Below are 13,861 nucleotides of genomic sequence, written 5' to 3' on the forward strand. Positions count from 1 at the left end.
ATGTCACAAATCGTTTCGCCATTTTTTCTGAGGAGCAGTTCGTGTTCTGATTAGTACAGGTAACGCTACAACAACGGCACTTCGCGTATCATCCATCGGAGTTTTCTGGCACACGGCCATCTACGTGTCCAGCACAGCCGCACCATGTCGTCAGAAAACCTCGACTCAGACACGCAGATGGACTACGAGGACGAAAAACAGGTGGGTTTCTGCTGGCTGTTAAGATGTTGTTGGGCTAGCCACTGAGCATGCTAGCTAGAAGTGGCTAACACCAGCTAGCGAGCACAAGTGAAGTGTTTGCAATGTTCGTTGAGGCAGGGAAGGAGTCGTGGAAAACAAATGGAACATTGGTAAGTCGTTCAGTGACATAGGAGACGTGTGTCATTGCTCTCCAACCACACAGTGTATCTCTGTGACTGTGACTCCGCTGTGTCCCTTGGCTTGGCTTGTGTCATTGGCTCGCCAGTCCATAGCAGCTCGGGCCTCATTGGTCTATCCCAGGGGTCTCAAACCATGTGCCATGCAGGGTCGAGGGTCTGCAGGCTGGGCTTCAGTCCAGCCAAACACCACAACTGATTTCTCTGATGGGAGAGGGGTGAAGTGATCGGGTTAGGGCAGCCTCTAGGCCTCGCATGGCACATGGATTGAGATTCTGACAACAACTGCAGTGGTGGCAGACAGTGCTTCCGCATCCCCCACATACTGCCACAACAACAGCAATGATGCGCACATAGTTTTCGGATTTCTTATTCAGAAGCTAATGACTGATACTGAATGACCAATCTCGGTCAGACCAGACAGCCTATCATTTTGCTGTTGTTAGCTGTCACCTCTTGCTATTTGTAAATTGTTTCCGCTGTCTAACTCAATAATGATCAAGGAGTATGCTGATTGGTTGGACAGGCTGGAGTTCAGGCTCTTGTTGACAAAGCTACTGGCCAATATGAATCAACGAACTTGGATGCAGCCTGTGCATAACTGCAAGAGATGGAATGGGTAATGTAAAGTGCACAATGTAACTGCAGTGCATTTGTTTTTTTTACTTTCAAAGGCCTTACCTTCAAGGCTGAATGACCACAACAAAAACCTCGTGTGAAATGAGGGGCAGCAGGGCATGGCTTATTCAAAAGTGTCTCGAGGGAGGGAGCACAAAGTATCTAGTGGGCTCTGCAGTTTCCCTGCATGGGGCCGAATATAGCATCTCATAAATTTCTCGTTATGGGCCCAAGTGAATCAGCACACTCAGTGGCACATGCCCCCCTCCTCCTGTGGGAATCTGTTCATCATCTTCTGTGTCCTCTCACATTTTATCCCTGCCCCAGCAAGCTTTGCATTCTTAGTGCCCTGTCTCATCTGCATAGTAGGTCTATGCTGTAGGGCTGGGCGATATATTGAATATACTCGATGTATCGCCGCCATTTTCTCTGTTTAGTCGGTCTTATGAGTCCGTCCCTTAAAACTGTCCGGCCGGCTTTTTTCGTTCCGGGCGCTACGGCTCTGTTTCTGTGGTCAGGAAAAGTAATCGATAATCGAACATTTTGCATCGATTTGAATCGTTACGTGTCTCATCGCGATGCATCTAAGAAACGATTTTTCGGCACACCCCTACTAGTCACAGTAGCGTTAATCGCTGGAAAGGCAATAAGCAGAGAGAGAGATAAAATGCCAGCGTTCAAAGTCTTGTTCACTCGTATTCAGCAAGCTAGCTAGTTAATCATTTTAACTTAGCCCAACTCATAAAAGCTGTGGTTTGAAGGGCCTAATATTGGAAATGCATGATGGAACTGATGCTGACATGGACGAGTGGGACTGGGAGAGTGAAAGTTAATCCGAGCCGACAGGAGACCGCACATGAAGCGCTTGGTAGGTCATTTTTGTCAAGTCAATGTAACGTTAGTTAGGAGGACCAAAGAACATTATTAACCGTGTAATCGCTAATTAAGTTATTTCATCTCAAAAGCTGAATCAGAGCATGTTAATTACGTAGCTTGCTTACCTTAGCCTTCATGTTTTCACAGTGAAGGTGGGATGACACAGGCGTGAGTTGAAGGTTGAAAACTGAAAAGCATGCGGAAATATGGCCGTGCTCTGCGCGCATACATTGTGTGTGTGTGTGACTGGCTCCGATGACCGAGTCCCGCAGATTCGTGCAGTTAATACAGCCTGCCTCAACTCACTAAAAATTAAGTTACCAGCCTGTGGTGGAAAAATTTAAGTTCCATTGGCATTTCATAATCAATAAGCTATAATTGCATAACACATCATGAATTGGTATGAGTTATTAGTCGTATGCATTACACACAGGCTGACACATCAAGGATTTCTTCCCTGGATGAGGAGTGGTAAATTCCATTCCATAACACAGCCAATTAGAATTTCCACTAGCCACAATGTTTTTCTTGAAATAAACCAGAGTATGAGTGGGTTAATTTAAACATAAGTATCAGTAAGTGGCCCGGGATTCTCAAAGCCTGTGTTGAGGGTCACACAAACAAAAATGCACTCTTGAAGCTAAATAAATCCAAAACTAACAAGTTAATTATTTACATTTTTACTTCAATGTAGAACAGTCATTTCTTACACATGAGATTACTTTTAGCCTTTTAGTCATAAAGATTATTGAAAGATATTCCATATTCCAGACTGAAATGTTATAACAGAGTATTGGCCAGAATGACATGAACATTTGGACACTTATTCAGCGGGTATCTTGTATGTTGCGTTCAGGTGCACTTTTTTTTTTTTTTTTTTTTTTTAATCTATAAAGTAGCCAGTAGGCAGAGAAATAGCCGGCTGCCGGGGCTTGGGGAACTCCCTGCATAGGATTGTATAATAATAGTTACTTAATAGTAATAAGTTATATAAGTGTTTGAAAAATACAATTACAGGGGTCATAGCATCACATTCCATAGACTAGCACTAGGGTCATAGCATCACATTCCATAGACTAGCACTAGCATTAATGTGTGGTTGGTGCCACTTCATCAGAAGCACACAAAAAAAGAGAGAAAAAACGAAAATCCTTATGAAGACTTTTCCCTGAGAGGGACTTGGCTATTAGTGAACAATACAGGCTTCTCAAAATCATAAAGCCTCTCTTCAGTGTAGGGTTGGGTACCATTCACATTTGAACCGATACTGGTACTGGTTCCAGTTCCGCGACCTGGAATTCGGTCCCGGTCCCCAACGGTGCCTTTTTTCGGTACTTTACTCTCTCCGTAATTAGAAACATGTAATTTCAGTTGTAAAAAAAAATAAGTCCAAACTTATCAATTTCAACATTGTTATTTATGTATAACATTTTACACACCGATGCGCTCTCAGAAGGTACCGAAAATTTGGTACCGATAGATTTGACTCGAATCAATACTTGGTAGTACCGATCTAATTCGGTCGGTACCCTTAAAAGTGCCAATTTCGGCACCCAACCCGACTCCAGCTCCATTATTTCCAACCAAGCTTGGCCTTGTCCTCCCGAGTTGTTTCCTTACAGCCATGAGGGCGGTAAGAGGCTGTTGTAGAGAAACATTCAGGTTGTGACTCATACTATCACCAACAATCTTCAATTCCCACAACTCATTGCCATGGTTTTTAAGCCCACTTCACAGCAGAGCGTTTCAAGAGCTTTTGCACAAGCAATTTTGGTTAATTTAAAGAGGGAAATTGCCCGGCGCTCCACATTAGACATTACTGCAGGAATTGTTGTGTGTTCGTACTAGCAGCAGCATTTTTTGGGAATTACAATGCGAGCGTAAATGAGTACATGTGTCACATAAACAGCTGTTCAGGTTGTGCGTAAACTTCTAAAGGTCTGGGAAAAGTTTCTCTTCCCTTCCCAGATGTATTGACTGACACTAGTGGCCCTGTTGAGTTTGTCTATGTCCATTTGTTCTTGTCTCCACAGGACTCCCAGGAGAAGAATGCTAACCCGGTGAAAGCTGAGGAGGCCAAGCTGAAGGCCAAGTACCCCAGCCTGGGCCAGAAGCCTGGAGGCTCAGACTTCCTCATGAAGAGACTACAGAAAGGGGTACGTGGACTGGGTAGCAGATAAGGACCCGCGTCCTGGTTAAAGACCATCTTCCAGGTCCCAGGTTTGATCCCCCATAGCAGCCTTGAGTCAAAGTGTCCTGAAGCACCAAACAAAACTGAGAATATTCAAGCTTTTGGTCCAGTTGAATGTTGACACATATACAGCGATCAATCTTGCTCCTGTGCATGATTTAAATAAGTAAAATTGTATATAGCACAGTGTGCTATATAAATACACAATGTGCCTCACTTGAAAAAACAACAACAACTTGAACAAGGAAAACACAAATTGTACACAATGAAGGGAAAATTGAGCCTAAACACGTTGCTATTGGTGATGTAGGCTAGGCTATCTTGTATTTTTTGGCCCATTTTTTGGTGTGTGTTTCTTGTATTTCATTGGGCTGGGCAAACATAAGACAACATCACAGTAGAACATTTCCAGTTTGGCTACAATGGAGTTTTATACAATCACACAGGGAGAAATCCATTGTAGAAGATGCTGAGATACCAATCTTTCCACCGACAGCATCCTCAATGGACTATAATGCAATGCTAATTGAAATATCAAGGCCTCTTCCAGGCAATGGCACACAACGGCATTGTTCTCACTGCTCTAACTTTTTTCTTCACTGGAAAAAATGTATTATGCTATTACATTATTGCTAGTTGCTCTTTTCACCTATATACTGTGTGTGTGTGTGTGTGTGTGTGTGTGTGTGTGTGTGTGTGACATTCAGGCCAAAAGCGTTTTTGGAGCTGCCAGCGTCTTTCTGCAATTCATTCTCTATGTAAGGACGCGCTAAACGTGCTCCTCTTTTAATGAACGCACCTGGGCCCGGTTGCACCAACTGGTCTTACGACTGGTCTTAAGCTAAGTCGGTCGTAACTTTATGACCTAACAGCTACGCCGGGTGCACCAACAGGGCGTAACCCTTTTTCTCACGAAGACCGGTCGTAAATATTACGCCTAGTCAGGAGGAGGCGTAAAGTGCCTGCGCCTGTAACAGAGATCTCCGTGGTAGTCTATCAGCGGAGACCTGCTGTGATTGAGTCGTCACCATCCTCATCGTCGTCAAGTCGCTTTCGAAGCATGACGTGCGATTATAACGAACTAGTTGTGTGGCTTAGCCTTCCCAAATGTTGAAGGTCGTTTTTTAGAATTTAATACATAGAATTGGGAACGTTACATTCAATTTCATTCAGACTGCCTGGCACTCAATCGCCGCCATTTTCCCCCAGAGCTTCCACAGGAGGAGGGAGGGTGGGAGGAGGGAGGGTGTAGTGACGCACATACAGTAGTGGCCATATGGCACAGTGACGCTCCAAGCAGGTCGCGAGGCACATTTTTGGGCCAATCAGGGGGCATTCCCCGGCAATTCACATGGACGCGCATTGCTACGACCGGCGTAGTTAAGACCAGACGTAAGCCCTGTTCGTGCAACAGGCGTAAATCCACTCTAAAGACCGACGTAGGAGTTACGACCAGGCATAGTTAAGACCAGTTGGTGCAACTGGCCCCTGGCGTTTAGCGCTGGTGGCGTCTTTTGTTTTTGGAGGAGCGCTATGGGTGTTTTTAAGCTGAAAAAAGTTAGAGGAACATTAGAGGAAAAGCGCGCTGCTCGTCTTTTCCACTCCTACCTTCTCTCCTCCCGAGGGATTCTCGACCTCCGCTGCTGCCAGAATTGGCAATAATCTGGCTTTCATGTTGACAGTGAACAACATCAAACAGACAAAACCAGCTGGCTACCGTCCATGTTGTCATTGTGTTCTGATCTGTACTGTGCGCGACTGCAGGGGGAAACAAAACGGAGCACAAAAAAACCCGCTGCGTGTGCTGTGTTTTGTGCACAATGGAAGCGCTCTCAACATGATTTTCATAGCGTTCTGACTGAAAAAAATGCTTTTGGTGTGAATGTCCCCTTAGGGCTGTCAATCTTCCTCTATAATCCAATTCGATTTTCAGTGCTTTATCATTTTAATATTCGACTTTTATTTGATTTTTTTAATTAATTTGTAATGCTCCGATTTTGCCTAGTTCTTGCTTATATAAAGCCTAATAATCAGCATGTGGTTGTTATGTACCGTTCTGTCCACTAGAGAGCAGTCCAACCACTCAAACAATGAGCTCTCATGGCTACTAACCGAAGCTAGACGATTGTATTTTCAACAAAATAAAAGCGCTAATGTATTACTGCTAGGGCTGACCCACATGCTTCGAAGCTTTGAAGCTTCAATCGATGCCATTGGTAATCGATGATCAAAACAGTATTCGAATGCTTAGTTTTTCTTCTTAAATACATTTTTAAATAGTAATTTCAACATTATTCATTATGCATCAACATTAGTTATCAGTGTTTCCCCTACCATTCTACAGGCCTGGCGGGTACGCCAGGCCAAAGATTTTTTTTTTTTTTTTGACAAAGAAAGAACAACACAGCCAGAGCTAGCGTTATGCGCTAACGTTAACAGCAAGAAAGGAGAACTAATGCTATGGAAGATATTGACACTCGTGGATGGAGTCACGAGGAGACCAAGTGCCTGCTTTCAATTTGGTCTGACGAAAGTATACAAGCTAAACTTGGCAGTGCATAGCGCGACCGACCCATTTATCAAGTAGAGGCTAAGAAACTGGCAGAGAATGGCCCCACAACAGGACCTGGCTACAATGTCAGCGAAAAATTAAACACCTGAAATAGGCTTACAGACATGCCAAGGACAAGAACAAGAAAAGTGGCAGGGGCAGGGCAACGTGTCCTTTTGATAAAGAAATAGATGCAGTGCTGGGTGATCGGCCATCGTTTTGTCCAGGTGAAGGAGACGTTCACTGTGCATGCATTTGAGCTTAACAATAACCTCTATTTCCCTGTGCCGTTCAGGGGGCACGCGCGTGATGACGTTCGAGCTGGAGAGCAATCGGATTGCAATCGGTTCACCCAAAACGCATGTTAGTGCCAGGTGTAAATTATATCAGGCTGAAGTGATAAAATACAATCTGATGGCAGAAAAGGCATGTTAATGCCAGGTGTAAAGGCAGGTTAATGCCAGGTGTAAAGGCAGGTTAATGCCAGGTGTAAAGGCATGTTAATGCCAGGTGTAAAGGCAGGTTAATGCCAGGTGTAAAGGCAGGTTAATGCCAGGTGTAAAGGCATGTTATTGCCAGGTGTAAAGGCAGGTTAATGCCAGGTGTAAAGGCAGGTTAATGCCAGGTGTAAAGGCAGGTTAATGCCAGGTGTAAAGGCAGGTTAATGCCAGGTGTAAAGGCAGGTTAATGCCAGGTGTAAAGGCAGGTTAATGCCAGGTGTAAAGGCATGTTAATGCCAGGTGTAAAGGCAGGTTAATGCCAGGTGTAAAGGCAGGTTAATGCCAGGTGTAAATGGCCTGTCAGTCAGTCAGGCAGCCCTTGAGAAACCCCAATCCCACTCTTCATCGTGTAACCGCATCCCCTACTCAAAAACACTACACAATTATTTGAACACAAAGACACAATAAAAAACTTGACAAAAACACATAAATACACTAAAATAAAAGCAGACAATCACAATAACAATAGATGATTTACAATAGCATCTCAGTATGAGAACACTAACACATTGCATTCAGGCCATGTCTCGTCACACACATGGTCTATGGGTCAGCTTGGGGGAAAACGGGGTCCTGGTGGAGATCTTCTTTCCACACATCAAATCTGTGTTGTCTTTGAAAGAAAACTTGTGAGATCACAAAACAGCAGCTCTCTAAAAGCAAGCGAGTCTTTTCTCTTCTCTTCTCTTCTCTTCTCTTCTCTTCTCTTCTCTTCTCTTCTCTTCTCTTCTCTTCTCTTCTCTTCTCTTCTCTCTTTCTTCTCATGCAGCCAAAGTACTTTGACTCGGGCGACTACAACATGGCCAAGGCCAAGATGAAGAACAAGCAGCTTCCCGTGGCAGGGCCCGACAAGAACCTGGTGACCGGGGACCACATTCCCACGCCGCAGGACCTGCCGCAAAGGAAGTCCTCCTTGGTGACCAGCAAGCTAGCGGGCTAGCCTCCTCCGCCACCCACCAGAAAGACCCCCACACCACACACCCGCAACCTGGGGCTCCCGGCAAGCGTCTCTTCCTCCTCACCCATCACCCCAAGAAGTCCACCTCCACCCCTCTCTCTCCCCCCACCCTTCTCATCCCCAGGCACCACTTGGCTTTACACATATCGGGCAGAGTTGTGTAAGTTTAACTCCATTTGCTTGTATGTGGGTGGGGTGGGGTGGGGTGGGGTGGGGTGGGGCGAGAGGAACGGAGGACCTTATCTGCCTTCTCGCCGCCGCACATGGCTCCGCCCCCTCTGCGCACTCCGCTCTACCGCCTCCCTTATGTCTTGGTTTTCTGCTGTTCCAAGATGCATCCCAGTAGATGTGTGTGGATGGGCAAGGGGGTTGGATGGGGCGAGTGGTGAGTTAATGCACTTTGTATTCTGTACAGTATGTTTTTCTTTGCATCCCGAATGACACCAAAATAATGTCGTGTGTGTAAGGGAGTTAGGAACCATGGTCGCACTGCACCACGTTCTTTGATGTTGTGTTCCCCCGTCCATGCTGGCTGCTGGTTTGGGGGTGGGGTTAGATATTTGTGAATAATTGCTTGCATACCAAATCTCCAGGGTGGGGTGTTTCCTTTTATCTCGTCCTTTGGTCATCTGTTGTTGGACAAATCCTGAGGTTGTTTTGCAGCAGCTCAGCCTAAAGGGGGTGTGAACACTGCACACTTTGAGTTTTCTCTCTGCTCACGTTACTTTCATGCTGAACTCCCTTTGCAGTCCTGTTCTCTCTCTAAATATGCTGCATGATTGTAACATGTAACAAAAACAAACGTCTTAACACGTCGTTTGGAGGGAGCGAGGCATCTGCTTAGATGTAGAAAGTATCGGGAACAACCACACGGTGGCGAGGAATGTCCACGCTCACGCTCACACTTCCTTCCAGGGCTGGAAGATGGTTGAACTCAATATTATGATCATCATTTTTCTCTTATCAATATGTATCACAATATGGTTCTTGTATGCATTGAATGTTCATCTCATTGAACTGGATGGTAATGGTAGGTGTGATGTCAAACAAAACTGCAATTTTCAAATAATAGTCCGACCATACCCGATTGATCAGTTTTTGAGTCAAATCTGCTTGTTATAATTAATTTAAGACAGCAGAAATGTGTGTCACGATAGTAAGATATCTTCAAATCGCCACGATAAGATTCTACTGGAAGACGATAAGCGATAATATTGAATTATCATTCAGCCCTACTTCCTTCCTTTTCTCATTTTGCTGTCCTGACAATCCATACACACGCACCCCTGTTCACGGCCCAGGGCCAGAGCCTCCATACACACGCACCCCTGTTCACAGCCCAGGGCCAGAGCCTCCATACACACGCACCCCTGTTCACGGCCCAGGGCCAGAGCCTCCATACACACGCACCCCTGTTCACGGCCCAGGGCCAGAGCATCCATACACACGCACCCCTGTTCACGGCCCAGGGCCAGAGCATCCATACACACGCACCCCTGTTCACGGCCCAGGGCCAGAGCCGGCCCAATATATCCCTGTATGGTTTTTAAAGGCTGGGAACCATGCCAGTGTCGGTGTTAAATCTTAGTTTGGTGGCTGTTGAGTTGCATCAAGATGTGTGTTTACTTATGAGCCTAAAAGATTTGTAGGGGGGGCTTAAAACACCCTGCGTAAGACTGTATGCTTCTGTAAATAATACTCTGAAAAAACATGGGCGTTTAGTTTTTCTCTTTTGAGACTGTTTTCTTCTGCTTCACTTTCAAGATATAGATATATATCACATTCACAATCAGGCCTAGTTGGTTTCCTGTCTGTGGCAGTTCATGTTGTGAAACACTAATTCTAGAGAAGACAGCCACTTAGGTCCCTAATACACTAGAGAAGACAGCCACTTAGGTCCCTAATACACTAGAGAAGACAGCCACTTAGGTCCCTAATACACTAGAGAAGACAGCCACTTAGGTCCCTAATACACTAGAGAAGACAGCCACTTAGGTCCCTAATACACTAGAGAAGACAGCCACTTAGGTCCCTAATACACTAGGTGGATTTCAGACTTGACTTGTCTTCACATCAGATAGGAGCCCCCACAACGCCTTGCTGAACGCTTCCCTCCTCCCATATTGACACACTAAACAGACTCATCTTTGATCCCAGTGGTGTCATGGGGTAAACATCAGGCAACCTGATAACCACAGGTGTCAACCCAGCAGCTCCTAAGATCATCATCGCGGGCTTAAAATGGGACACTCCATGCTTGCAGGATATGTTCACTTTGACGCTTGGCAAAGCAGAGAGAGATTTGAAAAGACAGAGAGGGGGCAAAGCAGAGAGAGATTTGAAAAGACAGAGAGGGGGCAAAGGAGAGAGAGATTTGAAAAGACAGAGAGGGGGCAAAGCAGAGAGAGATTTGATAAGACACAGCGAGAGGGCAAAGCAGAGAGAGATTTGATAAGACACAGAGAGGGGGCAAAGCAGAGAGATTTGATAAGACACAGAGAGGGGGCAAAGCAGAGAGATTTGATAAGACACAGAGAGAGGGCAAAGCAGAGAGATTTGATAAGACACAGAGAGGGGGCAAAGCAGAGAGATTTGATAAGACACAGAGAGGGGGCAAAGCAGAGAGATTTGATAAGACACAGAGAGAGGGCAAAGCAGAGAGATTTGATAAGACACAGAGAGGGGGCAAAGCAGAGAGAGATTTGATAAGACACAGAGAGGGGGCAAAGCAGAGAGAGATTTGAAAAAGAGGTTTGAAAAGACAGATGGCAAAGTGTGAGCGGCTGTCTGCTCCACTCCCACCTGTTGACGTGCTTCAGAGTCTGAAAAAGAGGTCGGAGGTGCGACCGACGAATCGAGCGAACTGGAGAATCCTCCTCCTTGTGTAATACTGCTTCAAACGCACACTCCACCACTAGATGATAGGGTCACCATCACATTCTCAACCTCATGTGTTCCTCATTGAGACTTTGAAATGTGTCAAACTGAATTGAACAGAACTGATCTATAAAGCCACTGCGACACTGATCTGTCAGAAAATGGACAGAACTATCGGTGGATAGACTTTGGTCTGTTTTAGAACATCGACCTTTGCCGATTAAAACAAAAACAAAACGGGAACGTCTTGAATTTGCTAAACAGACGATGACAAATCCGTCCAGCAAAAGTTCAATTGGGTTGAACTTTCTGCCCGTCAAAAATGGACGTAAATCTGATGGAGGCTGACACGTCGTCAGCAGCACTGCCCTAACAACAGACATCTGATGGAGGCTGACACGTCGTCAGCAGCACTGTCCTAACAACAGACGGCTCTCATTGAAAATGAACCGAAATGAAGAGATGGCCAAACACAACGGATCAGTGTGGCCGTGGCCTAAGTATGCTTGTTATGGTGGGTGTATGAATGCGCTGCTTTTCTCTGTTCCAGCCATTGTAAATAGACTTTAACGTGGACGTTTTTTGTGTTTCTCATCTGCTTTTCACTCGTCTGGGCCTGAGCTATTTGTCTGATTCAATGGTTCCTCTCTTCTCTCAGTTAAAAACACTACTTCTGCTCTATGTGTACTGCAGAGGCTCTGTGAATCCCTATCATGCGGATCTATGTGTAAATGCTGCCGATTCAGTCGATGACAAATCTTGAGAGACGGTGCCCTGTAAAGAACACCTGTCCTCGATGATTCTACCAATCAGACTCTCATCCTACCCGAGGATCTCTGATCCAGAGTCCCGGCTCCTGTGGCGAGGTCAATTCACTTTCTGACTTCATTTGGTCACCATAAATGGCAATTCTACCCTTGAATTTTGAACTTGCACTGTTCAATTCCAGCTGTGGGTCTAGCCAGAGTTGACATTAATTGACCGCATGTCTCTTTGAATGATAAGGCCATTAAGCATCTGATTGTGTGTAAAAGCCTAACATTGAGCTTTAAGAAGTAAACTTGTGGGGAAAAAAAGGTACAACATTGGACAGGGATTCTTGAATGCTACTTGATGTCTGGCTTTGCACGGAGCAGTTCAATGAGAGGATATAGCAGCAGGGTATGTTTAAATACCAAGTCACAGGGTGTCTCTCGTTCAGCTATGATAAACACGTGCCAGAATGTATAAAGAAATGACAGGATGTGTGTGCTCTGAAGTACTTTGTGCTACTTTTATCTGTTCTCTTGTTTTTTCAAGTAAATGATGTTTCTTTATTCATGTGTTCTCTTACTGCATAATTACTATATTTCATCCTGCAGGGATATCAGATCTTATCTTATCTTATCTATATCTTATCAGATAAGATATCAGATCTTATCTTATCTATATCTTATCAGATAAGATATCAGAGGCACCCTTGCTTCCGAGGGAAAAAAGGGGGGTTTACACGATAAGGAAGGTGACTGGAGAACACAGGAATGATTTTAAGACTTCAGAAAGTACAGCAGTACCTGGAATGATTCAGTTGTGTGGGAGTAGGTGAGAGGATTTTTGTCAGTATTTGAAATAAACTTTTACATTAATAAAGAGTTCCTTGTTGATGTTTTTCTGGCCTCTTCTGGTTGTTTGTATCATTGGTGGACTCTGCAGCCTGTGACAGCCCTCAGACATGGAGGCTGGTGGGAAGATAAGAAGGTCCCAGTGTTTTTATCTTGTGGGTAAAAGGTGGAGCTGCGTATGGGGTACAACCTACCTCTGACCACTAGGGGGCGGCAGACCCCTATTTTCAGAGGCTAAGGAAGTTTGGAAACCACTGAAATGTGTCAAACTGCCACTGAAGAATGCAGCAGAGCTGAAACGTCTGGCTTTTTTGTCCCCGTTATTCATCTTCATTATGTCAATCAACATTGTATAGAAGAATTATCGTTGTAGCCTCATCTAACCTGCTGTAAGAAGGAGTTCCACACCCCTTTGCTCTAGTTTTTCAATTCCAATCAGATGTTCTATTATTGCCCCTGTCAATGACATATCTAGTCACTGCACTACCACCACTACTACTACCAAAGACGATGGGATTTATTTGAAATCAGTAATTATTATAATATCGATGCTACTATTAAGCAGCATAGTCTTGAATGATGTCAGAACTCAGAGTTTGCAACAGTCTAAAGCCAAAAGGGTGAAAGTCTTTTTTATAATGCCAGAACACAATTTGCTGTAACTTGAGAGTGGAAAACATTCGGAACAAAAATGTGGTTTACCAGATCAAATTATTATTATTATCATAATCATCATATTGTTATTTACATTTATTTTTAGCTTAGCTTATTATTAATGTTTGTTTGTATTCGTATTTTATAAGAAAGATTCCTCGGAGGGATATTTTAATCTTTGATGTCATGGAAAAATACAGAAAGTGCGCCCACAGATCGATATCTTTCATATTGATCTATCAGGTAAACCGGAGTGAGGCGCCCCCTCCGATTAAAAAAACAGGGTAACGCTTTAGAATACAGCCCGCAAATAAGCATGTAGTTAGAGTATAACAACGGGGTTTAGGGCTGTAGTTATAGTCTAACTACGGGGTTTAAGGAGTGAATTATAAGATCTGTACTTATAGTCTAACTACGGGGTTTAAGGAGTGTAGTTATAGTATAACAACGGGGTTTAAGGAGTGTAGTTATGGTATAACAACGGGGTTTAAGGAGTCTAGTTAGAGTATAACAACGGGGTTTAAGGAGTGTAGTTAGAGTATAACAACGGGGTTTAAGGAGTGTAGTTAGAGTATAACAACGGGGTTTAAGGAGTCTAGTTAGAGTATAACAACGGGGTTTAAGGAGTGTAGTTAGAGTATAACAACAGGGTTTAAGG

The 13,861-nt window shown here is 44.4% G+C and overlaps 1 protein-coding gene across 1 annotated transcript; it reads left to right on the top strand.

Annotated features, from left to right (window-relative positions):
* The first annotated feature begins 51 nt into the window (after nt 1-51).
* On the top strand, nt 52-8,239 carry LOC310788176 (alpha-endosulfine-like). The gene is made up of 3 exons (XM_083649702.1): nt 52-201; nt 3,905-4,027; nt 7,883-8,239. The coding sequence occupies exons 1-3, from the start codon at nt 145-147 to the stop codon at nt 8,051-8,053; spliced, it is 351 nt and encodes a 116-aa protein (XP_083505828.1). The 5' UTR covers nt 52-144; the 3' UTR covers nt 8,054-8,239.
* The last annotated feature ends 5,622 nt before the right edge of the window (nt 8,240-13,861 follow it).

Source organism: Poromitra crassiceps (genome assembly GCF_964638095.1).
Source record: "Poromitra crassiceps genome assembly, chromosome: 13".
NCBI classification, from domain to species: Eukaryota; Metazoa; Chordata; class Actinopteri; order Beryciformes; family Melamphaidae; genus Poromitra; species Poromitra crassiceps.

Excerpts from the sequence above, each read along its gene's own strand:
- LOC310788176 (XM_083649702.1), top strand. The coding sequence starts at position 145 with ATGTCGTCAGAAAACCTCGACTCAGACACGCAGATGGACTACGAGGAC. Across the intron at positions 202-3,904 it reads ACTACGAGGACGAAAAACAG|GACTCCCAGGAGAAGAATGC; the intron begins GTGGGTTTCTGC and ends TTGTCTCCACAG. Across the intron at positions 4,028-7,882 it reads TGAAGAGACTACAGAAAGGG|CCAAAGTACTTTGACTCGGG; the intron begins GTACGTGGACTG and ends CTTCTCATGCAG.